Below are 27176 nucleotides of genomic sequence, written 5' to 3'. Positions count from 1 at the left end.
GCCTGCACTGGGATTGGCGGAGCGCTGTGTTTGAACGCTCGGGCGGTTGGTGCGGTGGCTCTGTGGGGAGCTGGGGTTGGTTCCGCGTTTGGTCCTGCTTAGGGGTTATGCCCCGGCATGGCTGCGGGGTTCTTCTCCGGAGCGACGGTGTGGGAAATGAGCCCCGCCACCAGCCATGGGCGGCGGCGCTGGGCTGCGCGGCGGAATGAGGAGGACGCGGACGAAGCTCCCGCAGTGCTGGTTCTGAGCCACTTCTCCCGGCCGCCGTTCCTAACCTTCGGCAGCCTGCGTGTTGGTGCTTCCCGCACGCGTCTCCTGGCCATCGACAACCCCAACGCCGAGGACGTAGAGGTGGTCGTCGACCGCTTCCCGGCAGCTGCCAGGGGCTTCAGCATTGAGCATCGCCGCTTTTCCGTGCAGGTACTGGGCGGGGACTGCGAAGCAGCGGCAGGGAGCAGTCGGGGAGTGGGTGGATGACATCGGAAGGGACCCCAAGCTGTGCCCTGCATGCCGGGGCGCTGGGCGGTTGGGAGGGCTAGAGGTGAACGGGAACGGGGTCAGTCCCAGCCTGAAGCGCTCGTTCTTTGGTGCGGAAAGCCCCTCCGCTGGCATGAGGTGTGTTACAGAATCACAGGAACATTCAGATTGGAAGAGACCCTCAGGATCACCAAGTCCAACCCAGAACCCTACTCTGTAGGGTTCACCGCTAAACCGTATCCCCAGGCACCACATCCAAACCACCTTTAAACACATCCAGGGTTGGTGACTCAACCCCCTCCCTGGGCAGCACGTTCCAAAGCCTGACCACTCTTGCTGGGAAAAACTTTTCCCTAATGTCCAGTCTACACCTACCCAGTCGTAGCTTGAGGCCATTCCCTCTTGTTCTATCACTAATTACCTGTGGGAAGAGACCAGCACCAGCCTCTTTACGACGTCCTTTCATGCACCTGTAGAGAGCAATGAGGTCTCCCCTCAGCCTTCTCTGGTGAACTAACCCTCCCCAGCTCTCTCAGTCGCTCTTCATAGGATTTATTCTCCAGGCCCTTCCCCAGCTTCGTTGCCCTCCTCTGCACTCGCTCTAGCGTTAGCGGCTTGGAGCATAATCTTTCCCCGGGGCAGTCACGCTTCACCCGGCCGCGCAGCCTCACGTTTTTAGGCAGCCGGTAGCCTTAAAGCTTCACCCCCGGTGTGGGTGGTGGTCGCGAACCGTTTGTGGTTCGCGTTGATACGGGAGAGCTGGAGCTTTATAAGGCGGGATCTCAGGATTTGGGGGCTGTCACCGGCCTCGAAGGATCCACACCCTAGCCGAAGAGAGAGGGTTTGGAAGTAAGGTGCAAAAAATCATTTAATTGTTCTCTGGGAATGTGGTTTTAGAGACAGAGATAAAAGAATAAGAGGTGTTTAGAAAATGACCTCTCAAAAAATTGGGAGGGATCTCTGTGCTTTAGGAAGAAAAGGTGAGGGAGTGTGTTGTGGAGAGGCTGCTAATGCACTGCTCTGCGTGGTAATTAATGATACAATAGGACTAAAACTAGCTTTAATCTAGGAATTAAAAGTTATTGTGATCCCTAAGGAAATATATACTATGGCTAAGGCGATCAATGCTGATTTTTAAAAGGGCAATTTGGCCAAACAGGTGTATGTGCTTTTCTAGACTCCAGTCATTGGCAGAGATGAAACTCTCTGGGAATCTCTTGCAAGTGTGCTTAAAAAACAGGCTGGAGTCTGTCAGTGAAGTATTTGAATAAAAAGTTCCTGTGGTAATTAATGAACGCTAGCCACTGTTGACCGGCTTGATTGTATAAGCACACATTAAATTGGCTTGTATGTTTTCATTGTCCCAGGAAGTGGAACTCCAAATGCTCAAGAGATTGTTCATTTTCACAGTGTCTCTGATTTTTGTCTGAGTTATAACCATTCTTAGGTCTGTTAGTATTGACATTAGCAGAGCACCGAAATGATTTGGTGGAGGTCACTGTGCATGAAGAATCTTTGGATAAGTCATATGCAGTTACTCTATGCCCTTGCTAATTTGCAATGTCGTCCTTTTTTTAATGAAATTCTGTCAGATCTCATCTTTGCAGGCTGACTTAAAAAAAAATTAAAGATTTGAGCTTTTTATTTAGATTTAGTTACGATTCTAAAAATCGCTGATTGTTAGTCTAAATATAATTCTGTCAGTTACTTTAGAGGACTTTTTTTTGTTAATATGTGCAAAATAAATAATCCGTTTTTTTCTATTAAACTGTGCTCAAGTCTTGTCCTTTGTACTATGGGTTATATATGTTCTTGTTTGCTTTCTATTATATTTTCATTAAGAGGTATATGTCCTTTTAGTAAGACGTTTTAGAGGTTGCTTAAATTTACATGTCAGAGGAAAACTGGTATTCAGGTATTAACTGTTTATAATTTCATTTTGTCAGAATATATGTTCATTCTGTACACCACTACTCTTTTGGTTTGTGATTAACTTTTATGTTACATAAGTGTACCTAAGAGCTAGGTATTAAACTTGTTTGTTTGTTTGTTTCAACAGTCAGGACAACAAGTCTTTGTTTCTGTAACATGGGCACCGTTAGAAGAAGGAAAAGTCAGAGAACTGGTTACTTTTATTATTAACGGAATCATAAAGCATCAGGCTGTGCTCCTGGGTGTTGCTGAACAGCCTCTGAAGAAGAAGGTGAGTGTGTGTTTATTATGTTTCTTACTGTTACTGCTTTGGCATTGCTGGCACAGGTATTGTTTCTGTTAGCAAAAAATTCAGTGAAGGAGAGTGATAAATTGATAAATGATGGTGTGTGCTGGAAAGTCCATTGTCCCCAAAATTTCTCAGCTGGGTTAGGAAGTAGATACTGGTGTATTACAGGTTGGAGAACAAAATTAGATGGTAACTTAAAAAGCTGTTTTTAAGCTTGGAAATAACTTCTGGTGAATTCCAGAGTTAAGTTTTCTTTTTAGAGTGTTTTAGATTTTGAATGAATATGCAACAAATACTCACTTTTACACACACACACACACAAAATAATGTAGAAAACCAGCCTGCTAACTTTTATTTATGGTTCCTTTTCAGAGGAGTCTTTGGGATAATATAAAACAGAAAGGCTCTTCAAGTTCATCTGCCTCAATAAAAGTTAAAAGAAGTGCATGGAATACTAAAAACGTTAATAGTAAAACCTTTCAAGTTTTCCAGAAATTGGGTGGACTCAGAAGCCCACTTCAGCCATGTGAAAATCAGAAGGCAATGCAAAACAACGTGTCCCCAGGAAATGACTCTCCTCTTGGCTCAGAAAATAAATTGCCAATATCTCCTATTGCACCAGTTCTAGAAGAGCATCATAATGCTGTTTGCACACCACTTAAAATGCGAAGGTCTACTACATTCTCAGATATTGCTGCCATTGTAAATGAGGAGTTATTGCCCGAAGTAGACAGCTGTAACATCAATAAATGCATTAACAAACACAATGAATTAAAATCTGAACATGCGTACAGTTCTACTGGTTTAGAGCAACTGCCAATTTCAGACAGTGAACCAGTTCTCAATTGTACGCTCTCACCAGTTTGCACTCCAGAGCTCACAGCATCTGTGCCTGTTTTAAGCACAAGGAGATTTTTAAGTCCAGATTCTTTTGTAAATGGCACTTATCAAGTGGATATAGATGTAACAGAGCAGCCTGTTCCAATTCTTTCACCCGATCAGTTTGTGAAAGACAGCTTGTCAGATAAACAATCAAAGACTCCTAAACCTGAGGCACCTTTGGTATCTTCTACTACAGAGACTTACATTGTGAAGAGAATCCTACCCTCAAAATGGAAGAAAAATGGAGATGTAGAGACAGAGACGTATGTTCCTATAGAAAGCAATTTAAACAAAGCCTTTGAGGTGCATAATGTAGAGTCACAGGTGCTTTGCCATTATAAACCCAAACAAATTCACTGCAGCTTTTCTTCTACAGAAGCGCTTCAGACTCGTGATTGTTCTCAGAGAGAGCAACCCAAAAAGCGTCCAATTCTTTCTGCTACTGTTATAAAAAGTAAGCCTGGTGCTGCTGAAGAAAAAAGAACGGAAACCCTCCAGCTGAAATCTAAGAAATGCCTTAGTAAAGCAATTATGGGATGTGATACCGCAGCACCAGTGCATACAAAAGCAGAAATTTTTAGGCGCCTTCCAGTTATAGGTCCCGTTACAGCTGAAAATAAGCATCACAAGGAGAAAGTAAATCCATCTCCTACTGAATCAACTGCTTCGTGTCGTAAGAGGAAGAGTGAAATATTTGTAGAAAATAGTAGAGAGACAGCGCCAGTGAATGTGGAAGAAGTGGAAAGGAAAAGAACTCATACATCTGTCATGGACAGTAAAAAACATCCTACTACGAGATCATCAGCCTTCAAACCTGCCAACCCAGTGAGAGCAGGGCGCAGAAAGAAAGCTGGTGAGCAGCATTTCCCTTATTTGCCCATTCTTAAAGATGCCTTTGATTAAGAAATCTAGCAGAGACAGCAAACTAAACTCTCTAACAAGAGTCAGGAATATTTCACTCTCTGAACTGTGGCCTTTGCTATTTGTTAGATACTATTTGCATTCTAAAAATTTGAAAACTAAGTCAGTTTTGGTTATATAATTGGCACCAAATTTTACTTGATTCTTTCATAAACCTTGTTAGTGGCAGTAACAGGTGAAGTACCTGCCAGTTCTGTAGCAGACCCCATATGTCATTCAAATTTATTAAAAGCTAATTAATTGCATGAAAATTCTGTCATATGTACACTTACTGTGTTGCACTTTTGGTTGGATTGCTGTTGTCAAGTGTTTTTGAATGTATAGTTCCCAAGTCTTGTTCACTCAGCCTGCTTTTTATTCTCTGTAATTAGCTTTATTGTCAGCCCTGTATATATCTTTCTGCTGATACCGTTTTCAAGGTAAGATCAGAAGATGTTGACTTCTTGTATTTCAGCAGATTTTGAGTTGTCTAAATGTTACATGCTCTGGAATACAAAAAACTATGAGAGTCTGAAAGAAGCATTTAATTTGCAGGCTTTTCATGCAGTGTCTGCAGTGTAATGAAAAATTTGCCATGGCTTTCTTATCAAAATAACATCTGCTGCTTTCTTCAGTTCAGATGATCTGTGCTGTGATCTAAATGTGATTTGGAGATTTCGGTAATGCACTTTGATTACAAATATTTTATGTCAGTCTATGTAAAAAGATAACACACCAGCACTGTTAGTGTGCAGCAGGAAAAGCTGTGTCATCTGCCAGATTATTTCTATTCATCCATTAGGGTAAGGATAGATGGACAAGGAAGTATTCTGTGAGTCCAAAATTACTGTAGTATCTCTTAATCCTAGCTGTGAAAAACAAATTATGATAACTTGGAGTTACTTTTGACAACTTTTCTGGAAAAAGGCTGTTATCATTCTAGTCATGCGGATGTTGTTGCCTAGGCTTAGCCAAAAAAAAAAAAAAAAATCACATTTCATTACTAAAAGTTAACTTTGAAATGCCCATTATTAATTTAATCCACTTGAGACCCAACTTTATTGAAAGTTGTCAAAATGTATTTAAAATTTGTTTTAAGTGTGTGAGAAATTGGAATGGCTTCTTCACTTTTCTAGAAGTGAATGTTCTAGGAAAAACTACATCAGCAGCTAAGCGGGAGGGTGCAGTCTCTAACTTACGATCTCTCTCTCTTTTTGTTTTTTTTCTGAAGTACCATCGTGTTAGTGTCAGACAGCAACTATAGTCCATCTGCAGCAGCATACTTTTTAAATCCTTCATGTGCTGTCAACATAATCAAATTGTCCTAAAAGTGTGTAATTCTTATACTCTGAGTTCAAAAAGCCTAGATCTGCATTTTTTCTTTGTGTTTTATTTAAGTCCTACTGCAATGGGATGAATAACACCTGGTAGGTAGTGCCTTGATTAATGCAAATCAGGCTGCTCTGAAATGAGTATCAATGTAGTATGCAATCTAACTGGTGGGAAGAAGTGAATCAAGCGCTAAAATGTATACCTCTCACCCCAGGTGTTTATAGAATACACACTTCCACATCTTCTAAGGAATTATTTTAGCTTTGTTTGTCTTAGCTTAGTTTTTCTAGCAAAAATTGTAAACCCTGCATTTCCATAGTAGATGGAAGAACTGTACAGTAGTAATTCTTTACTTGTAACTATTTTTCCCTTTTAATTGTAGTCAAACTGGTTTGCTTAACTTCTTCTATCAACAGGAGATCATTGGTATTTTGTATGGGTTCATGGGGAGTTACTCTGGTTCCATGCTTTCTAGTGATATGAGCATTGACTTCCACTGATGCATTTGTGTTAACTCTTGCAGGTTCTTCACTTCAGAAAGCAGCTAAAACTACCAACAGAATTAGTAAACCCATCCCTGGACTGGCCCAAGCTCACCTGACATTTGTGAAACCACTGAAAACAGGTAGGCAAACTTCTAATATTTAGTAAAAGACCACACACCAAACTGAATGTCACAATTGATGCAGTGCTAGGGATTGGTAAGACTTAAGTGGTTGAAGTTGAGATGAAATAGAAGATTGTCTCTACAATGAATCAGTACCTAGTAGAAAAATATATGCAACTTCTTGCATTCCATTTTGACTACTCATAAGAAAATTCATTGTAAGACACAGGCAGCTGAAGGTGAATGTTACTTTCCTCCAGTTTTGCCTGTAAGTGTAAAAGCTACATTACAGAGATGTTCTCAGCTGACTGACGGTTATCAATGAAATGCCTCTTCCATATCTGAAAATGTTTTACTATAACAACAGAGTACCTAAGAAGAGAAAATTTCTGACCAAAGAGATAGTAATTTTTCAAGCTAATAATACTGAGTTGATGTGACCTGAAAAATCCATCCTTAAAATGGTTCTTCCTGGTTGTAAACCTGTTAAGCTTTGATTTGCTCCAAGATGTGCATTGCAAATAGTCTGAATTTGCCATTTTAATGTATTTAATCCATGCTTTGTGGCTTTAAAATTATTTAATGGGGGCTGATTTGCAATTCATTGAAGATTTTATTAATCTACTTTTTGTGTGTGTGCTGTAGATCCAAATGAAGTATCAAATGTTAATCCTTCCCTCAATGAAATGTATATTGGTTATCAAACATTTCAAGAACTGCAGAGACTTTTTTTTCCTTTGTTTTTAAGTCATCCCTAGGCACCCAATGCCTTTTGTTGCTAAAAACATGTTTTATGATGAACGTTGGAAGGAGAAGCAGCAACGAGGTTTCACCTGGTGGTTAAATTTTGTCCTTACTCCTGATGACTTCAGTGTGAAAACAAGCACTTCACAAAGTAAGAGCACAAGAGTTTTCACATTGTCCTTTAAACATTGTGTAATGTACTTTATTAATAGCAGTGAATGGTAGTACTATTTTAACACTAGTCCCAACTTGCCACTTTAGTTTGTGTAACATTAAGCTCTTAGGTAAGAGCAGATTTAGAGTTTTCAATTTGTACATACCACCTGTGATTCCCTTTTTAAGCTTTTGACTTCACACTACGATAATCATAAACCAAATATGGGGTAATGTGCTTCAGTGGCTGTTATGCTAGAAAATGCAGAATGTGCTAAACTAAAAGCAGTTCTTACATTGCAGATGGTGCCATTCATCGCAGCTGAATTTTATAGCTGTCTAGCCCTTTTCAGAATTGTGTTTTCCCCTTGTAATAAATGTGGATGGTGCCTTTGCTTGTGCCAAGCACAGCATCCCACACACCTGAATGGGAAGTGTGTTCTGTAATACACACTGGAATGTGCTACTGCAGCTCTCCTCAGTAGGTGTTGTGAGGAATCCCCACCTGGTGAAAAATATCATACCTGTCACTTTACTAAGATGTCTTGCATGCAGACAGTGAAATCACAGAATTATTGAGGCTGGAATAGACCTCTGAGATCATCAAGTCCAGCCTACAAACCTAACACCATGCTCCCCTCTTCCTTTTCACATCATTTATATATGAAGGTCCCTTCCAACCCTAACATCCTATGATCCTATGATTTATTATCCTGCCTTGGCAGGGGGTTGGACTTTGATGGTCTTTGAAGGTCCCTCTGAACCCCTAACATCCTTGATAGTAATGTAATTTTTTCTCTCTCTTTAGTTATAACCTTAAAATTTTTAGATTAAATGTTGAACTTAAAACTGAAGTCCTATCACTGCTTGCTTATGAAATAAGTGTTCTATTAAATATTTGACTTATATGTACTTGACAATATGTGTTTAGTGCAATAGCTGATAAGCTTCCTGAGGAATAAGATCATTAGTCATAAGGAAAATAACAAAATACGAACTTGAGAGGAAAAAAATTAATGAAGTGTGCAAAGCTACCTTTATTTGCGATGTAAATGCTCAGGTTTTGTGTGTGTTTAAACAGTAAATGCAGCTGCTCTTATCTTGGGAGAAGAGAACCATCATAAGGCCAGTGTTCCTAGAGCCCCAACAAAAGATGAAGCATCTCTAAAAGCTTACATGGTTCACCGTAAGCTGAATAAGTTACGGCGTGATGCTTGCCGTCTCTTCACATCTGAAGTAATGGTTAAAGCTATTAAGAAGCTCGAAGTTGAGATTGAAAATAAACATTTGCTAGTTCGTAAAGACAGACACCTCTGGAAAGATGTAGGTAAGAATACTAAAACTTTTTATCTTCCCTTTTCTTGCAAATAGAAAAAAAAGATTATGCATGCACTAAATTGGTCTTGAAGTTGGTTGATATTTTTGCTGTCATATGAAGTGTTTGCTGGATGTAATGTTACAAAATGCTTTCTTGCAGGAGAGAGGCAGAAAGTCCTCAACTGGCTTTTATCTTACAACCCTTTGTGGCTGCGTATAGGTCTGGAAGTAAGTGCTGTATTTATGGGCTATATAATCAGAGGGGTCTTTTTTTGTTTTAATAGGGGATGTTTTGAGTGTCTTTGCATTTTTCTGTTTTACTAAATCAAGTAGATTAAATACTAAATCAAGTAGATTAAATTCAGTTATAGCATGTTTACATCTCTTAAATTATTACAACATATATGCTTTAAAAAAGTGCTTATTAAAAAGGAAAAAAATTTATTGAGGAAATCAGAAGTTTAACTCTCTGACCAACAACAGGTAAGCAATTTTTGATCAGTTTCACTCTTCACTAAACTAGATAAAAATGTAGTTGTCTTAAGGAAGTTCCTCACTGATTGTTCAGATGCAGATGATCATACATGTTTTGAAATGAGGTTGGATGTTCTGAAATTTCCTTCAGTGACTGATTTGAAAAAAAAAAAAAAGTGATTGATTTTTAGAGACTAATTACCATGTTCTGCTTCAGAATTTCAGTAATGTATGTTATTCAGAAAAATCTCATCATATGTCTGGTAATTTTTAATAATTCTGCTGTTTTTCCCCCTCCTTTCATATTAGGCTGTTTATGGAGAACTGATAGCTTTGGAGAATAATAATGATGTTATGGGCTTAGCTCTATTTATCCATAATCGCTTGCTTTGGAACCCTGACATTGCAGCTGAATACAGACATCCCACTGTGCCTCACCTTTACAGAGAAGGTGATTACTGCTTCCAAACCCAGCTTATTTTTAGCACTTAACTTTTGAGCTGTCACTTAATGGTTTATATCTTTTCAGGTCATGAAGAAGCTTTGTCAAAATTCACACTGAAAAAATTGCTGCTGTTAGTTTGCTTTCTGGATCGTGCCAAAAGATCCAGAATAATTGACCATGACCCTTGCCTCTTTTGTAAGGATGCAGAGTTCAAGGTAAGAGGACTGTGAGTTGATGTCTCTCTCCAGTATTGTCTTAAGACTCATTGTAGACATTCTTCAAAATTTTTAATTTTTGTTGTTGTAAGTCTGATGTACTTTTGTTTAACAAGTCTTGGCTGTTCCTCCTTTTGCATGAACATTCTCTACAGGTCATGTCATGGTCATGTAAATAAATCCCTAAGAAAATTTTGTAGGATTGTTCCTGTAGGAAGGATTCCAATGCTTCTGCATTATTTTTAAATATCTAGTATACTGCAGCTGATCTTAAACTGCCAAGTCAGTTTAGGGTTTTCTGTTTGTTTTGTTATTTTGCTGTGATAAGATACTGTGCAACAGCTGTCAGTCAGAGGCTTTGATTAATAAATATGTTATGTTCTACTAAAATCACTTTTCTTGAGTTTGTATTATGTAAGCAGACAGATGGAGAAAAAAAATCTACCTGAATTTGCTGGTGCTTTCAGTGATGTGGTAGCCAGGTACAAGGACAATGAAAGCTGTCAGAACTGGCGAAAAAGAAATTTGAAAAAAAAATCAAGTATTAAACAAAGAGATGTGTAATGCAATGTGGGGGACACAGCATAAAGAATGTTTTCTGCATGACAAACATTGTAGCGTTAAGATTATCTTCTTTTTGTTGTTGTTCTGTTCTTTTAGGCTAGCAAAGACCTTCTGCTTGCATTTTCTCGGGACTTCCTGAGTGGTGAAGGTGACCTTTCCCGTCATCTTGGTTACTTAGGACTACCTGTCAGTCATGTTCAAACTCCACTCGATGAATTTGATTTTGCTGTAACAAATCTGGCTGTGGACTTACAATGCGGCGTTCGTCTTGTGTGCGTTGATACAAAATTATTGTGAATTTTAATTTTTTTTTCCTTTTATATATTGCTCTCTATGGGCTTGGCTAAGGCATTAAACTGAAATTCCCTTTGTTAGGAGAACGATGGAACTTCTCACCAAAAACTGGAATCTTTCAAAACAACTGAGAGTTCCTGCAATAAGTCGTCTGCAGAAGATGCACAATGTTGACGTTGTTCTTAATGTCCTTAAAGAACGAGGAATTCACCTGAAAGATGAAAATGGTAAGATCTAGAAATCAGGATCATTCTAAGTGCATCAAGAGACTTGTGCATACTTTAATTCTGTGATTTGTTTGATAGGAGCTTCAATTGACTCCAGGGACATTGTGGATAGACACAGAGAACGAACATTAGCACTCCTGTGGAAAATTGTCTTTGCCTTCCAGGTACTATTCAAATAATAACTTTGTTCGTTTCTAGCTACAAATGAGCAATAATGAAAATGCCAATCTTTCAGGTGCACTTGTTGTCTGTGAAAGCCTCTCTAATTTGTATGTTCAAAGTGCCATGCAAACTTTACCTAAGTCTGCTAACTGTTCCCTGACAATACAGTTTAGATGACGTTTTAACTGTGCTGTTTCTTAGATGCATTTGTACAATTTTTTTTTTTTAACAAAACTTAGCTTTTGACTTTGTGTTATGACAGCAGAATTGATAATTAAAATAATGTGGATCTCAAAATGCTGATAAGCTCTTACTGAAAAGGGAAGGCATTTTGGTGTTAAACTGGTAGAGAATAGTAGAGTAAGGTCTGAAGTTACAGCTCTTCTACTTTCCCATTTGCCTGAAACAGTCAATTTGAAGAAACATTCTTGAAACAGCATGGATTCAGGAGGGGCACGTCCTGCCTGACCAACCTGATCTGCTTTTATGATCAAGTCACCTGCCTGGTGAATGCGGGGTAGGCTGTGGATGTGGTCTACCTGGACTTCATCAAAGCCTTTGACACTGTCTGCCACAAGAAGCTCCTGGAAAAGCTGGCAGCTCGTGGCTTGGGCAGATTCACTCTGAAATGGGTCAAGAACTGGCTGGAGGGCTGGGCCCAGAGAGTGGTGGTGAATGGTGCCATATCCAGTTGGCAGACAGTCACTAGTGGTGTCCCCCAGGGATCAGTGCTGGGCCCCATCCTATTCAGTATCTTTATTGATGATCTGGACAAGGGAATTGAGTCCATCATCAGTAAATTTGCAGATGACACCAAGTTAGGAGCAGGTGTTGATCTGTTGGAGGGTAGGAGGGCCCTGCAGAGGGATCTTGACAGGCTGGATGGTTGGGCAGAGGCCAATAGGATGAGGTTTAACAAGGCTAAGTGCAGGGTTCTACACTTTGGCCACAACAACCCCATGCAGTGCTACAGGCTGGGGACAGAGTGGCTGGAGAGCAGCCCAGACAGAAAGGGACCTGGGGGTGCTGGTTGTGTGCCCAGGCGGCCAGGAGAGCCGATGGCAGCTTGGCCTGTATCAGGAATAGTGTAGCCAGCAGGACAAGGGAGGTTATTCTTCCCCTGCACTCAGCTCTGGTCAGGCCACACCTTGAGTACTGTGTCCCGTTCTGGGCTCCTCAGTTCAAGAGAGATGTTGAGGTACTGGGATGTGTCCAGAGAAGGGCAACAAAGCTGGTGAAGGGCCTGGAGCACAAACCCTATGAGGAGAGGCTGAAGGAGCTGGGATTGTTTAGCTTGGAGAAGAGGAGACTCAGGGGTGACCTCATTGCTGTCTACAACTACTTGAAGGGATGTTGCAGCCAGGTGGTGATTGGTCTCTTCTCCCAGGCAACCAGCAGCAGGACGAGGGGACACAGTCTCAAGTTGTGCCAGGGGAGGTATAGGCTGGATATTAGGAGGAAGTTTTTCACAGAGAGAGTGATTGCCCATTGGAATGGGCTGCCCAGGGAGGAGGTGGAGTTGCCGTCCCTGGAGATGTTCAAGAGGAGTCTGGATGAGGCACTTAGTGCCGTGGTCTGGTTGATTGGTTAGGGCTGGCTGATAGGTTGGACTGGATGATCTTGGAGGTCTCTTCCAGCCTGGTTGATTCTATGATTCTATTCTATGAAGATATTGTAGGTGTTACTGCAATGGCACTTCAAAGATAAAAAAAAAACACAAAATAAACAAACAAAAACATCAAAACAAACAACCAAAAAACAGAGGATGCAAATTTTTTTTTTTAAGACTGTTTTAGGAGTTCAGTTGGATAGTGTATTGAAAATAAATACCCAGTTGACAAATATATTTGGAAGGAACTTCGAAGTATGATAAGTAAGGTAAAATCAGATAAAAGTTGAGGTGGAGTTTTCTAGTAAGTACTCAGGAATATAAGTACAATAAACTGTCAAAAATAGAAGGAAATAAACAGTTTATTTATATATAAACAGTTTATTAACTACTCTTACAATATTAAGTAGTTAACTTCCAGTTAATTTTCGTGGTGCGTGAGTCCTGGTTGTGTTGCTTTTGATTAAAGAAACAATTTCACTGAGCCACGGCTTTATCTAAGCCCTATGGATATGCTGCTTGCTCTCCAAGTCTTTTCACACTATCATACCAGATAAAAAGTCCTCTCAGAATCCTTTAACTGCGTGGTGCACAGACTCAGAATTGTAGGCAAGACTCTGACGTTGTTTCCTCTGAAAGTATAGTGAAATTACACAGTCTTTCAGGGAATTTCCCTGTTTCCCCTTACTGTTAACTAATGAAGACACTGTTTCATGCAGATCAGTCTAAATGTGAGTTCTTTTATCTGAAGCAGTTGGGAGCAGACACTGCCATCTGTACTGGCAAATGTAGATTATCCACTGATTCAGTGTGGCAGGTGCTGACTGCTAAGTAGTGAGAGTAGTTTCTCTTTTAAATACTGTTGTCTAAAGCTTCTGCAATCGGCTGCTGTAATACATGACTGTTGATAATGTAAATAAAATATTGGTGGCTTTTATTCTTCCTAACAGGTGGATGTTTTTCTTAATGTGGAGCAGCTAAAAGAAGAAATTGAGTTTTTAAAGAATGCACACAAGAAGAAAACACAATTGGGTGCTCTCAAGACTTCTTCAAAATGCAAAGTACAAGAAGATGATAGTAGTAACTCTTCACCTCAAAGTTACAGTGAAAATATGAAGCTGCTGATGGCATGGGTTAATGCTGTTTGTGGATTTTACAATATCAAGGTAAACTGTTTTGTGTACATTACAGCAAATGCGTCCTTTGCTGTCTTAAACATGCTTATTCTTCATAAAGCAGAACTCTTCAAACTATCAAATATGTAGTGGCAGCCAGTAGAAATTATTTTTAAATATCCTTCTGGACTTTATTCAATTTGACCTGAAATAGCCGCCTTTTGTGTTTAGATGCAGCTCTCATTAAATAAATTTGAGCAAAATAGTCTCCCCTCCTAGTTAGCCTTATACATAAAAATGCCTTTTAAAAATAGAACATTCCTCCTGGAGTATGAAATTGAGTTGGGTTTGTTTGTTTGTTTTGATTTTTTTAATAAGCATTCATCCTAATAAAAGTATTTATGCATAGAATTTTCCACAATTTATACGAACTGTGAGAAATAAATCAATGTTTTTGATAATGGGAATTCCTCTCCTCAGATGTTTTAGAAGGGATGTGGTGTTTGTTCCTTCCAAGAGAAACTCTGTTCAGAGACTTGTCTCTGGCTAGAATACAGTTAACAGTTTTTTCCGAAGGGTAAAATAGAACATCTAAGGCTGATGCAAGTTGAGAATTATTTCTGCACTGAATACCTAGGGTAAAGGCATCCATGAAGATCTCTCTTATAAAGATTGCTTTCTATTTATTTTCTCAAATGTTTGCCTTGGAGATTCACTGTGTAGTGATTCACATGTTTTTGTTTCTGGTTTCTCACAGCTGTATGTCACTGCACAGTGAGTGTTCAAAGGAAGCTACATAAACATTTTTTGGTCAAAAAAAAATTTGCACTTGGTACTTTCAAAGGTACAAGATAACGAATTCTATATCTACTTTATTCCAATCAACTGGTAACAAAAATTCAGGAACTTGTGTCTTGCTGTATTTTAACAGGTGGAAAATTTCACAGTGTGTTTCTCAGATGGTAGAGTATTATGTCATTTGATTCATCATTATCATCCATGTTATGTGCCTTTGGAAGCTGTGTGCCAACGTACAACTCAAACAGTAGAATGCTCAAGAACTCATACAGTGGGATTGAACTCTTCCTCCTCATTCTCTTCGGAGTCTGATACTTCTCTAAATGTTATGGAACAAAATGTTGACCCAAGTGAGTTTTCTGATGCACAGAATGTCGTGTTAAATCTGTTTGTCGTCTGCAAAACTTGATCTGACATTTTTCTCTTTGCAAAGCTCTATCTGCCTCAGTCCTATACAAGGAACTCTTGGACAATGAAAGGAAGAACTTCCAGCTGATCAATGCTGCAGTTTCTGACCTAGGTGGAATACCAGCAATGATTCATCATTCAGACATGTCAAATACAATTCCTGATGAGAAGGTAGAATGCCCATACAGTTGATGGAAACATGTTCTGCACTCTTGTGAATGTGTTGTCTGCTGTTATAGCCCTTAACTTGCTGTGTTCTGTGTTTATGTAGGTGGTTATTACCTACCTATCGTTTCTGTGTTCGCGACTTCTAGATCTTCGGCAAGAAACTCGGGCCGCGCGATTAATTCAGTCTGCTTGGAGGAACTACAAGCTGAAAAGGGAACTGAAACTTGCTCAGGTGCTCTTCACCTGTACAACATTTATAGCTTCTACATTGAGATATATTAAATAGAGAATATATAGTCTCTATTTGGATTGTGCAGGTTTATTAGAATAGCATTGGCATTTTAATGAATACTGGTTTTGCTATTCAAATATATATTCTTCTTGGTGGTGTAATCTACTAAAACTCACTTTCATTTCACTATTCTGAAGTAATTACATTTATTAAAAGCCTACTGCTCTTCTGTGTTCTGATTGTGGCATGTTACCCCTTAAGTCTTTTTCCCAATAGTTCAGATATAATATACTTGCAGTGCTTCCTTCAAAACAAAAAAAGGGAGTAGTTTATTTTTAATTTCTAATGTCTACAAGATTAAAAGAGTAATTTGAACTTCTGCCTGAATTTACTTTTTTTGTTCAGGAGCTAAACTTCCTTGATGTTTTAAATGAAATCTCATGAGTTTGGATGTTTTGTTTCTTGCTTTTCTAGTAGTTATACCAAATCTTGTGAAGTTTTTAAAACCAGGACACTATTAAGGTTGATAAATGTCACTGCTGTCTGAGAGGCATGCTATTCTGTATTGGAACAGTGTTCAAATGAAATATTCTAAGAACCCATAATGTAGGTTTTTTACTTTATATAAATTACACAACCTTAATGGTGATGATAAAACATTCCCTTCAGAATCGTTTTAAAATAATTAATTTTTAAGATATTGAGGGACAGGGAATAACCAAAACCTATGAACACTGCAAGCATTATTTAATCATACAATATGTGCATATGCACTTTGCACTGTGGTAGGATAATCTAGTAGGAGGATTCTGACCAGGTGATCTAAATGTTGCTGTGTTACCTTTTGTTAGTTGCTTTTCACTTTGACTTACATCAGTCTGTTTCTACAGTCTCTGGGTTGCTATATAAAGACTGTTTGGTATGTGGGCTAGACAGCCATGAACTGATATAACTATACTCTTATTATTTAAATACAGCTGCAAAGCATTCTGTTGTGCTCCATTAGTAAGGGTACTTTAAACCTATGACTAAAAAGTAAAACTGGGGCTTAAAAATGAGTGTCTTAGGAATACTGAAAAATGGAGTATCAAAGAGGAAGAAGTATGGAGATGGGGGGGGTGCAGATTTGTATGATCCCACCCTTTTACAATGAACTCGGAGGTGAAATAAATATTCCTTCTCAGGAAAATTATTTCACTAAAGAAAGTTGTGCTATCAACAAGCCTATTTTTTATGAGATTGCTTTAGACAGTTATTTTAATAAATCAAAAATGTGAGTGAAGATTTCAGTCCTAATGGTTCAGTGGAAACTCATCCTTTGTAGGAGCGAGACAGAGCCGCTCGGATAATTCAAAGCGCTGCAGTAACCTTCTTGTCTCGTCGACGTGCCCTGAAGAAAGTGAATGCAGCAGTTTTCATCCAGAAGCACTGGAGAAGATACTTAGCCAGGATGACTTTTTTAAATCTGAAAAAGACAAAACTGGAGGAAGCCAGAAATAAATCTGCCACAGTCATTCAGGTAATACAACCTAAAGTGAGACTACAGAGCAAAGAAACCTTCTGAAACCTGTAAAGGCTTGTGTAGGGTCATTGATTCTGCTTGCAGGAGCTGATGTCTTTTTTTGTTCTTTTGATATATAGTAATAACTTTCCTTAAGAGAAATGCTGAATGTTTCCTAAAAAAAAAAACTAATTAAAAAGTTCTCTCCTAGTGTTGTGACACCTACAGTGGGCACATTCAGAATGACAAACATTAGTTGCTAATCAGTAGTTGGGAAGTTAATTGAGTTCCTTCGGGATACTTCTTCACTGTTACCCAAGGCTAAATATTACATTCTTAAGACTTAATAGAATGGAGATTAAAGAATTACTGATTTTTCCAGTAGTTTAAAAGAGAATCTTTTCTTGCCAGGGCCAATTTAGAAGTTAAAATGCTTTAAAAAGCAGCGATTCAGGCATTTGGCTTTTGGGTTCTTTTATATAGCTATCTGGCCTTACTCCCTAGGGATTAAGTAGGAATAAAGTTTTAATCTGAGTTTGGTGATTCTCAAATTTAACAACAGTAAATTTTCTCTCTTTTCCTGCAGGCTTGTTGGAGGAGATACTCAGCTAGGAAAAGATATTTACAGTTGAAACACTATGTTATTTTTGTACAAGCAAGGGTAAGAATGGTGAAGTGTGTTGCTGCATATAAGCAAATTATTTGGGCTGCTATCACCATTCAGAGTCATCTGCGTGCATCCAAGTTGGCAAAGAAAGATCGACAAAGATACAAAACGTTAAAATCTTCAGCACTTACTATTCAGTCTGCATTCAGAAGATGGAGAAATTACAAAATTCAACAGAAAATTAAAGCAACTTTAGTGCTTCAGACTTATTTCCGAAAATGGCAATCTTCAAAACAGGCTAAAAGAAACAGAGCTGCCCTTGTCATACAGACTTGGTATAGGATGCACAAAGATCTGAGGCAGTATCTCTGTATTAAGCTAAGTGTTATCAAAATTCAGGCTTGGTACAGATGTCAGGTGGCCAGACGTGTTTACCGGGATCACAGGGCAAAGATAGTGGCAATTCAGCAGTATTACAGAGCTTACAGAGTAGGAAAAATTGAGAGGGAGCACTATTTGCAAAAGCGTGCTGCAGCAATAGTTCTGCAGTCTGCTTTTAGAGGCATGAAGGCACGCAAACTATACAGACAAACAAAAGCAGTTTGTGTTCTTCAGTCACTGTGGAGAATGAGAAAAGAGCAACTAAGATTTCTAAAATTAAAAAAATCTGTTGTCACATTGCAGTCACACGTGAGAAAATACCAACAAGTAAAAAGATTCAAAGAGATGAAACATGCTGCTTCTGTAATTCAAAGCCGGTATAGGGCCCATGTCGCGTCCAAAAGAGCAGCTGCTGCTTTCCAGAGGCTGCGTCTGGCTGCTGTTGTCCTACAGTCTGCCTACAGAGGAATGGCAGCTAGGAAGGAGACTCGCACACTGAGAGCTGTGGTAAAAATTCAGTCAAGTTACCGTGCTTATGTTGTCTGGAAGAGATTTAGAAGCTTGAAAAATGCAACAGTGAAGATTCAAGCTTTTGTGAGGATGAGGCAGGCTCGTAAGTATTATTGTGCATTGAGGGAGGCAGCACTCTATGTCCAGCGAAGGTATCGATCTCACAGATATGCTCTTCAATGTAAAGAAGATTATAGGAAAATGAAGGAAGCTTGCATAAGAATCCAAGCTGTAGTTCGAGGCTATCTTGCTAGGAAACAAATGCAAAGGTGGAGGGAGACTGCAGTATTTCTCCAGGCATGCTACAGAATGAAAAGGGACAGGCAACGTTATTTAAGCATCTATAGTGCTGCCATTACCATTCAAAAATGGTACCGTGCATACAAAAAGCAGCTGTGTCAGAGGCAAGAGTTCCTGCAAGTCAGAAAAGCAGTGGTGTGCTTACAGGCAGCCTACAGGGGTTATAAAGCACGCAAAACATTCAAACTTGAATGCAGAGCTGCTATTACAATTCAGACTGCTTTTAGAGCTTATGCTGCAAGAACGAAATATAGGGCAATGGTTCAGGCCTCCCTTGTCATTCAGAGGTGGTACAGAACTTGTAAGGCTGGTAACAGACAAAGGCTGAACTTTTTAATGACAAAAGAAGCAGCGCTTACTTTACAAGCAGCGTTTCGTGGCTGGAAGGTGCGAAAGTGGATTCGAAGACAACATGTTGCTGCTATTAAGATACAGTCTGCCTTCAGAAAATTCCTGGCTCTAAAAAAATTCAGGCTTATAAAACGTGCTGTGCTAACTATCCAAAAGTATTACAGAGCCACTGTTGTAGGCCAGAAACAATGGCGAGAGTATGTTCAGCTGCGTAACTCTGTAGTGCGTCTTCAGGCAATGTGGAGAGGGAAAATGGTGAGAAAAGAAATACAAAAGAAACATCATCTTGCAACAGTTATTCAGTCTTATTACAGAATGTATGTAAATCAAATGAAATACAAGAAACTAAGACAAGCCACGATAGTGATTCAAAAGTACTTCAGAGCTTACTGTAGGGTAAAAACCCAACGAGCAAATTATCTAAAAACAAAGGCAGCTGTGTTAGTCTTGCAATCTGCTTACCGTGGGATGACCGTGAGGAAACAATTAGGCAAGCTAAACAAAGCTGCTACAGTTATACAAGCTGCCTTCAAATCTTACCTGGTCAGAAAGGACTACAAAAGACTTAGATCTGCAGCTATAGTAGTTCAAAGGCATTATCGTGCAGTTGTTTGTGCTAAACATCAAAAGCAAAAATACTTGGCCTTGAAAAATGCCACAGTCAAAATTCAGGCGATTTATAGAGCTGTAAGAGTCAGACAACAAATTCACAGTATGCATCAAGCAGCTGTTTGTATCCAAGCCACATTCAAGATGCACCGCATGAACATAAAATACCAGGCAATGAGAATGGCAGCAACTATGATACAAAGACAATACAGAGCATTTTGTTTAGGCCGAGTACAACGTAAAAAGTACTTGGAACTCAAGAAATCTGTCCTTCTCCTCCAAGCTGCCTGTAGAGGCATGAAGGTCCGGCAAGACTTAAAAACCATGCATCGGTCAGCAACTGTAATACAGTCCTACTATCGAATGCACAGACAACAGAAGGATTTCAGAAGATTGTTGCTGGCAACTAGGCAGATTCAGCAGTGGTTCCGTGCCTGTAAGGAGAGAGATAGACAAGTTCACAACTACATGGTTATCAGAAGTGCTGCACTTCGGATCCAGGCTGCATTCCGTGGCATGAAAGCAAGGCAACTTGTAAGAGCTATGAGTGAATCGGCTGTGCTTATTCAAAGCAGATTTAGAGCTTTCCTCAAAAGAAAACATTTTCTTTCCATTAAGACGGCTGCTGTTGTAATTCAGAGAAGATACAGAGCAACAAAAGTAGCAAAACTTCAACGTCAGGAGTATCTCTCTTTCCTTAATGCTGCTGTTATCATACAGTCTGCTTATAGAGGCTTTGTGGTAAGGAAAAAAATGCAGCAGAAACATCAAGCTGCTACAGTTATTCAAGCCATGTTAAGAATGCATAGAATTTACATTTCTTACCAAGCTCTCAGACTTGCTTCAGTAATCATACAGCAACGTTATCGTGCTTACAGGGAAGGGAAGCGTGTGAGAGGAAGATACTTAAAACTGTACAATTCTGTTACGGTTCTTCAGGCTGCCTATAGAGGAATGAAAACAAGGCGCTTCTTGAGGAAAAGACATGAGGCAGCACTTAAAATACAGAGGAACTATCGAATGTATAGACAATACTGCTATTACAGAAACCTGCAGTGGGCAACCCAGGTAATACAGAAGAGATACAGAGCAAATAACCTAAGGAAAATCGCAGTACAGCGTTATTCTTCATTAAGGAAAGCAGCAACTTGTATTCAGAGGGCTTTTCGAGACATGCAAGCAAAAAAACGACGTCAAGCAATGCACCAAGCTGCTGTTGTTGTTCAGAAAAATTTTAGAGCCTTTAAAGAACATCAAAGGTACCTTTCTATCAAAGCAGCTACTCTTGTCTTTCAGAGAAGATACAGAGCTTTGATTCTGTCCAGGCAGCATACTTCAGAATATCTTTCTCTTCGCAGAGCAACTATATGTGTACAGGCAGTGTACAGAGGCATCAGGGTGCGGAAGAGTATCGCGCGCATGCATTTAGCCGCTAGTACGATACAGTCAGCCTACAAAATGCAGAGGGATAGAAGGTCCTATCAAAACATGAGAACTGCAGCTGTTGTTATACAGTGTTACTATAGATCTTACATGAAAGGAAAGAATCAGCGCAAGGAGTATCTGACAATGAAATGTTCTGCTGTTGTGATTCAAGCATCATACAGAGGCATGAAGGAGCGACAGAAGCTGGAAGCGATGCAGGCCTCGGCGACTAGAATCCAGTGCAGCTATCGCATGTACATACAACACAGGCATTACAAGCGGCTCTGCTGGGCTGCCAGAGTCATACAGCAAAGATTCAGAGCCAAAAGGGCCAAGGAAGCTGACATGGAAAACTATGCACAAATGAAAAAGGCAGTCATTTGCCTTCAGGCCTCTTTCCGTGCTAAAAAAGCCAGGCAGCTGTATAAAAGCAGGGCTGCTGCACGGCGCGTGCAAGCGTTCCTACAAATGTGTGTTGAGAGGAGGCGATTTCTCAAGAAGAAGGCAGCAGCAATAAGGATCCAGTCAATGTTCCGATGCCAAAGGACAAGGGCTCACTATAAATTGCTTCGCAGTTCAGCAGTTGCTATTCAGAGGTGGTACAGAGCATGTCTCAATGCTCGTTTGCAGAAAGAGTATTTCGCTCAAAGACACGCAATAGTAATTATTCAGGCTGCCTTTCATGGCATGAAAGCAAGAAAAATAGCAAGGCAAATGCGAGCTGCCAGAAAGATTCAGGCTTTTCTTCAGATGGCTGTGCAGCGTAGAAAATTCCTTCAACTTAGAACAGCAGCTATTACATTACAAACCTATTACTTCATGTATAAAGCTAAAGCGCAGTATACAAGATACAAAAAAGCAGCTCTTGTCTTACAACGATGCTACCGATCTCACCTGGCTGTGAAAGACCAAAGAACTACTTACTTACAAACACGGAGGAGAATTATCATCGTGCAGGCCAGAGTCAGAGGATTTCTTGAAAAGAAGAGGTTTCACAGGATTAAAGAAAACACAATAAAAATTCAGGTAATTTTGAATGTGGAGTAATGGTTTTGGGGTGTGGGGTTTAAGATTACTGTTCTTGCAAAGCAGCACTTTAAAGCTGCATGTTAGAGAAGAACACACTTGAGGTGCCTCAAGACCAGCATGACCAGAAATCAAAAGAAGTGATCATCCTGCTGTTGGTGCAGCTTCACCTTGAATTCTGTCTGTAGTTCTGGGCCTTGCAATTTAAGGGTGTTCGAGACTTGAATGCATCTGGAGGAGAGCAACAAAGAGAAGAGGCTTCCCCCTCCTCTCTCCAACCTCCCTTCAGGTACTTGTAGAGCATGATGAGGTCTCCCCTCAGCTTCCTCTTCTCTAGACTGAACAACCCCAGCACCCTCAGACACTCCTTATAGGTCATGTGTTCCAGGCCTTGTTACCCTTCTCTGGATATGCTCCAGCACCTCAATATCCTTTTTGCAGTGAGAGGCTGAGACCTGAACACAATACTTGAAGTGTGACTTCACCAGTGCTGAGTACAAGGAGGATGATCCTGTTCCTGCTGGCCACAGTGTTTCTAACACAAGCCAGGATGCCAATGACTTTCTTGGCCACCTGGGCACACTGCTGATACACAGTCAGTCGACTGTCAACCAAAACCCCCAGGTCCCTCTCCCAGTTTCAGCTTTCCAACCACACATCCCCAGGACTGTAGCTTACCATGGAGTTGTTGTGACCCAGATACAGGACCTGGCATTTGGCCTTGTTAAACTTCATTGTAGGTCCCTTCTAATTGAAAATACTCTACTCCTACTCTACTCAGAATGCTTCCCTGACTACTCCTGCTTAAGATTCCATTTTGCTGTCTTGCATTTCAGCTATCCCAAGGCCGATCAGAGGCGTGTCGTGGTGGTTACATGAGTACTGGAGATGTTTATAATGCCTGTATCTGTCAAAGCTCATGTTAAAACAGTTGGTCAGTTATTATCAATGCTTGTTGAGGATGGGAAAAGAGACTTTAGGGAAAACATCTTAAATAAATGGAAATGCACTTTAATTTTAAACAGAGGTGGTTCCGAGCAAAAATGCAACAGAGAAGATTTCGAAGAGATTACCAAAGGCTCATTCAATTACAGCGCACGATTCGGGGCTGGCTCAGCCGCAGAAACCATGCAGCAACCATAATCCAGCGCAACGTACGGAGGGTCCTTGTCTGCAGGCGCAGGAAAAGGTTTGCAGTCGGAATAACGAAATTTCAGGTACATACTCCTTGTAAGAAAATTACAACTTAAACAAAACATATATATATATATATGTTACTAGGTTTTCCTTTTTTTCTCTCATGGGCTGTTGGGGAGAGGAAAGATGCTTGTTTTGCTGGGTGAGTTTCTCAGTTAAACTGCAATCCAAGTCAGCTTCAGTTTAGACATCAAAGCTAAATGCAAGCAGATCATTAAGTAGTTAGGTAGTGGTTGTGGTGACTGAGGTGGGATGTATATGGATGTTTGTTTTGGTCTTCTGTCTAGCAAGTGCAGTGTTTGGAAGATTAAACACTGAGTGGTAATTACTTAAGAATAACCAATTTTACAAGTCTGATAAAGCATTTATTTACCTTGATTTGCAAAAGTAATGGAAGTTGCTGCCAACTTTTTTTCTCTTTGTGAAATTGCTTTTTTGTAGGCATTGTGGAGAGGATATTCATGGAGGAAGAGCAATGACACAGCAAAAATGAAAGCTTTAAGACATCGTTTACAAAAGGCTAATGAAAAGAGCAGAGAAGAAAACAAGTTGTGCAACAGAACTGCAACTGCTATTGACTACCTTCTAAAATACAAAGATTTCTCTTATATTCTCGCAGCATTAAAGCATCTAGGTCAGTATTTTGTTCTATTTTATCTCATAGATTTCTGACATGACAGAAACTGGGTGTTTTTTAGCTGAGAAGAGTTCATAATGATGTTTATGCTTTCTGTGTGGTTGCAAAATGTGAATGTGTTAGAGTATAATGGAGGGTTTCTTCCAGGCTAAAATCAGGTTATTGATTTAAGAGGAATATTAAAAGGGTTGTATAGAGAAAGGAAATCCAATATGATTGCTCAGATTTCCTGGCACTCCTAGTAATACTATGCCTTACGTAAGTCAATTAAAATTACTGTTAGTCTTTGTTATCTCTATGGATTGTTTTATCTACTTAATTTTTAGTCTGGAGTATTGAAATTGTTGATTTAGAAATACTTTTTTAGATCAATAATTGTACTTTTTACTTCTTTGCACTTGCAAACCAGGGTTTTCTCTTCTTTTTTTAATTAAATTGCTTGAGCTTCAGAGTTTTTATTTATTTTCTTTAATCATTACAGAGGTGTCTACCAGGCTGTCTCCACTCTGTTGTGCAAACATGGCCCAGAGCAGAGCAATCTACTCTATCTTCAGTCTGATCCGACGTTGCAACCGGAGTGTTCCATGCATGGATGTGATCAGATATTCAGTTCAAGTTCTCCTTAATGTTTCAAAGGTAACTTTAATATTTTCTTTTGCAGCTTTATAAGCTGTAGATTACGTATGACTTATTGATGCACAAGTTTTCAGGATAAATTTGAAATATCTTTAAATTTAAAAAAACAAAACAGCAGCAACAACAGCAACAACCCCAAACAAAAACCAAAACTATTTCTGAATTTTAACTCTCCTGGTATAGACCAAGCCAGCAACTGAGCCACTCACACAACTCACCCCTCACCTCCCAGTGAGATGGGAAGGAAAAAGACAAAACTCTGTAGGCTGAGGAATGTTTAATAGACCTGCACAACGAGAAAAAGTAAACAGGAATAACAATATCACCAATGAAATAGTACATAAAGTGATACAAAATGCAGAATTGACAGGGATGGCCTGGCCTGACCTGACCTGTTCACCTGATCCTGCCCTACTGTGTTACCATTTCAACTGCCTCCCCTCATATAGCAGGCATGACATTAATGTAGTATCAAACACTCATTTTCCATACTATAGACATCTGCATTCAAATGCTTAGATTTTTGGTTTAGGGGGAAAAAAATTAACATTTAGGCTTTATTTTTAAATTTCTCTAAGCTTATCGTAATATAATTTTCTACTTAAATGTACATGAAAATGGATTTCACTTTTTTCTTCTAACCTGAAAGATTCTAAAGATATCTATATAACCTAAAGATGTCTATATAACCTGTCTTGTCTGTTTCTTGTATAACAGTGTGAAAAAACCACTCAAGCAGTTTATGACGTGGAACATTCTATAGATACGTTGCTAGACTTACTGCAAATATACAGGGGGAAAGCAGGGGACAAAATTTCAGAGAAAGGAGGAAGCATATTCACAAAAACCTGTTGCTTGTTGGCCATCCTTTCCAAGGACTCAAAAAGAGCTTTGGTAAGACTTAAATGATTTTGGTTTAATGTGATGCACCATTCTTTTCTTGCATGTCTTGGTGAAGTTTATATTTTTTTTTTTCTCTCTCCCTCTCCATCATAGCTGTTATGGCTGTAATGCTAATTATGACTAAACCCTGATTTTAAAAAAATGCATCTCCAAGGTGGTAAAAACAGTCATGATTTTGTACTTTGTATACCCTGGTCACCCAGAGCTATTCAATAAGATCTTGAGGTTCTGATCACAGACTCACAGAATATTAAGGATTGGAAGGGACCTCAAGAGAGTCCAACCCCCCTGCCAAAGCAGGATCACCTATACCAGGTCACACAGGAGCTGATCCAGGCGAGTTTTGAATATCTCTAGAGAGGGAGACTCCACAACCTCTCTGGGCAGCCTGTTTCAGTCTTTGCAGGATTATGATATTGCAGTCCCTGCTTGCCATAGTGTTTTCTATCAGTGGCTTAGCATTAGATCCAGTTTAGTTGCCACTTTCATTAATTTTTATTCCATTTCTGAAAGATTACTTTTGCTTTTCTGATAAAGATTTTTATTGTCATTAACAACTGACAATACACTTGTCTACAATTTTGTGTTGATGTACACTATTGTAATAGAAACAGATTATTTCTGAAAGAGATTTCTTTGTGCCTATTGGTAGGATCCCTAATAAGGTTATTGGGGCAGTGTGGGGTTTGTGCTATAAATTAATTAGCTGTTTATTCACCAGATACAAGCACTAGTTATTCAACCACCTCTGGCAATTGCATTATTGTTTCATAGTTATCAAGATGGGTACAAACACTAATTTATCTCTGTACCAGTCACTGACAGCATCTGTTGATGATATGTGAAAATTGATTGTAAGGCAAAATTAGTCAAATCTGAGTTGTGAGATCTCAGGAAATTCAAGCTCTTGTGTTGCACACCAGTTTAAGTGTTTTGAAAGCATGAGATCGCTGACTTGCAAGTGTACAGCCTTTAAAATGGTTTCACTGTATTTGTGGGTAGAAGCTCAGCTTTAATTAGAAACTTTCAGTTTCCCTTGAATAAAGCAAGTTTCTTGGTTTGTTAAGCCTCTTTTGGATGTGCAGTATTAACTGTGTACCGTTTTCACCTTTTCTCAGGCAATCCGAAGCATGCCAAGAGCTGTTTCTTGCCTCCAAAGCATATATAAGCTTACAGCTCGTAAGCACAAAGCAGATGCAGAGAGAGAACTTGTGAAGCAGAAAATAAACAGTTTAAGTGGACCCTTCTTCATTCCAGTAACTCCTCTAAGAATAAAAATGGTTTCAAGGTAAGAGTTTAAAAATTAGGTATCTTTCTTTTCCTCCCACCCCCCTGGCAGTATATTTTAATGACAAACTGCTAAATATTTCCACAGAATTAAACCTGACTGGGTTTTGAGGAAAGACAACATGCAAGAAGTTGTGGATCCTCTGCAAGCAATTGTAATGGTGATGGATACACTTGGTATTGCGTACTGCTGACATCTACATAATGTATATGAAAATGTATTTGTATAGCAAGTAGGTAGTAGACAACTAAATGGCTTTAAAATAAAGCAGACAAGTGTCAAGTGTCAAGCTGCCCTTGAAAATGTTTTTTTTTAAATTGCAACTAACATTTCTGTAACTTTTTTGGTATTGTATATAGCTTTGGAAATCCTATTTTGTACTACTACAGAAAATGATTGTCCAATAAAATCATAAGCCCTGAAAATTTCAGTCGTGCAGTAATGTGTTGTTGCTACACAAC

General features: G+C 39.4%; 1 protein-coding gene across 1 annotated transcript; it reads left to right on the top strand.

Moving 5' to 3' along the window:
- The first annotated feature begins 117 nt into the window (after nucleotides 1-117).
- On the top strand, nucleotides 118-26908 carry ASPM (assembly factor for spindle microtubules). Its single transcript, XM_054384202.1, has 24 exons — nucleotides 118-420; nucleotides 2537-2680; nucleotides 3071-4433; nucleotides 6336-6437; nucleotides 7168-7314; nucleotides 8398-8643; nucleotides 8794-8861; nucleotides 9417-9558; nucleotides 9637-9767; nucleotides 10428-10603; nucleotides 10707-10852; nucleotides 10931-11016; nucleotides 13574-13789; nucleotides 14670-14886; nucleotides 14970-15115; nucleotides 15216-15344; nucleotides 16669-16863; nucleotides 17432-22054; nucleotides 23080-23271; nucleotides 23693-23885; nucleotides 24370-24524; nucleotides 25242-25418; nucleotides 26546-26715; nucleotides 26803-26908. The coding sequence occupies exons 1-24, from the start codon at nucleotides 118-120 to the stop codon at nucleotides 26906-26908; spliced, it is 9573 nt and encodes a 3190-aa protein (XP_054240177.1).
- Nucleotides 26909-27176: the final 268 nt, after the last annotated feature.

The sequence above is a fragment of the Indicator indicator genome, chromosome 10 (genome assembly GCF_027791375.1).
Source record: "Indicator indicator isolate 239-I01 chromosome 10, UM_Iind_1.1, whole genome shotgun sequence".
NCBI lineage: Eukaryota > Metazoa > Chordata > Aves > Piciformes > Indicatoridae > Indicator > Indicator indicator.
The sequence above is the reverse complement of the archived record's forward strand: the minus strand, read 5'-3'. Positions and strand labels throughout refer to the sequence as shown.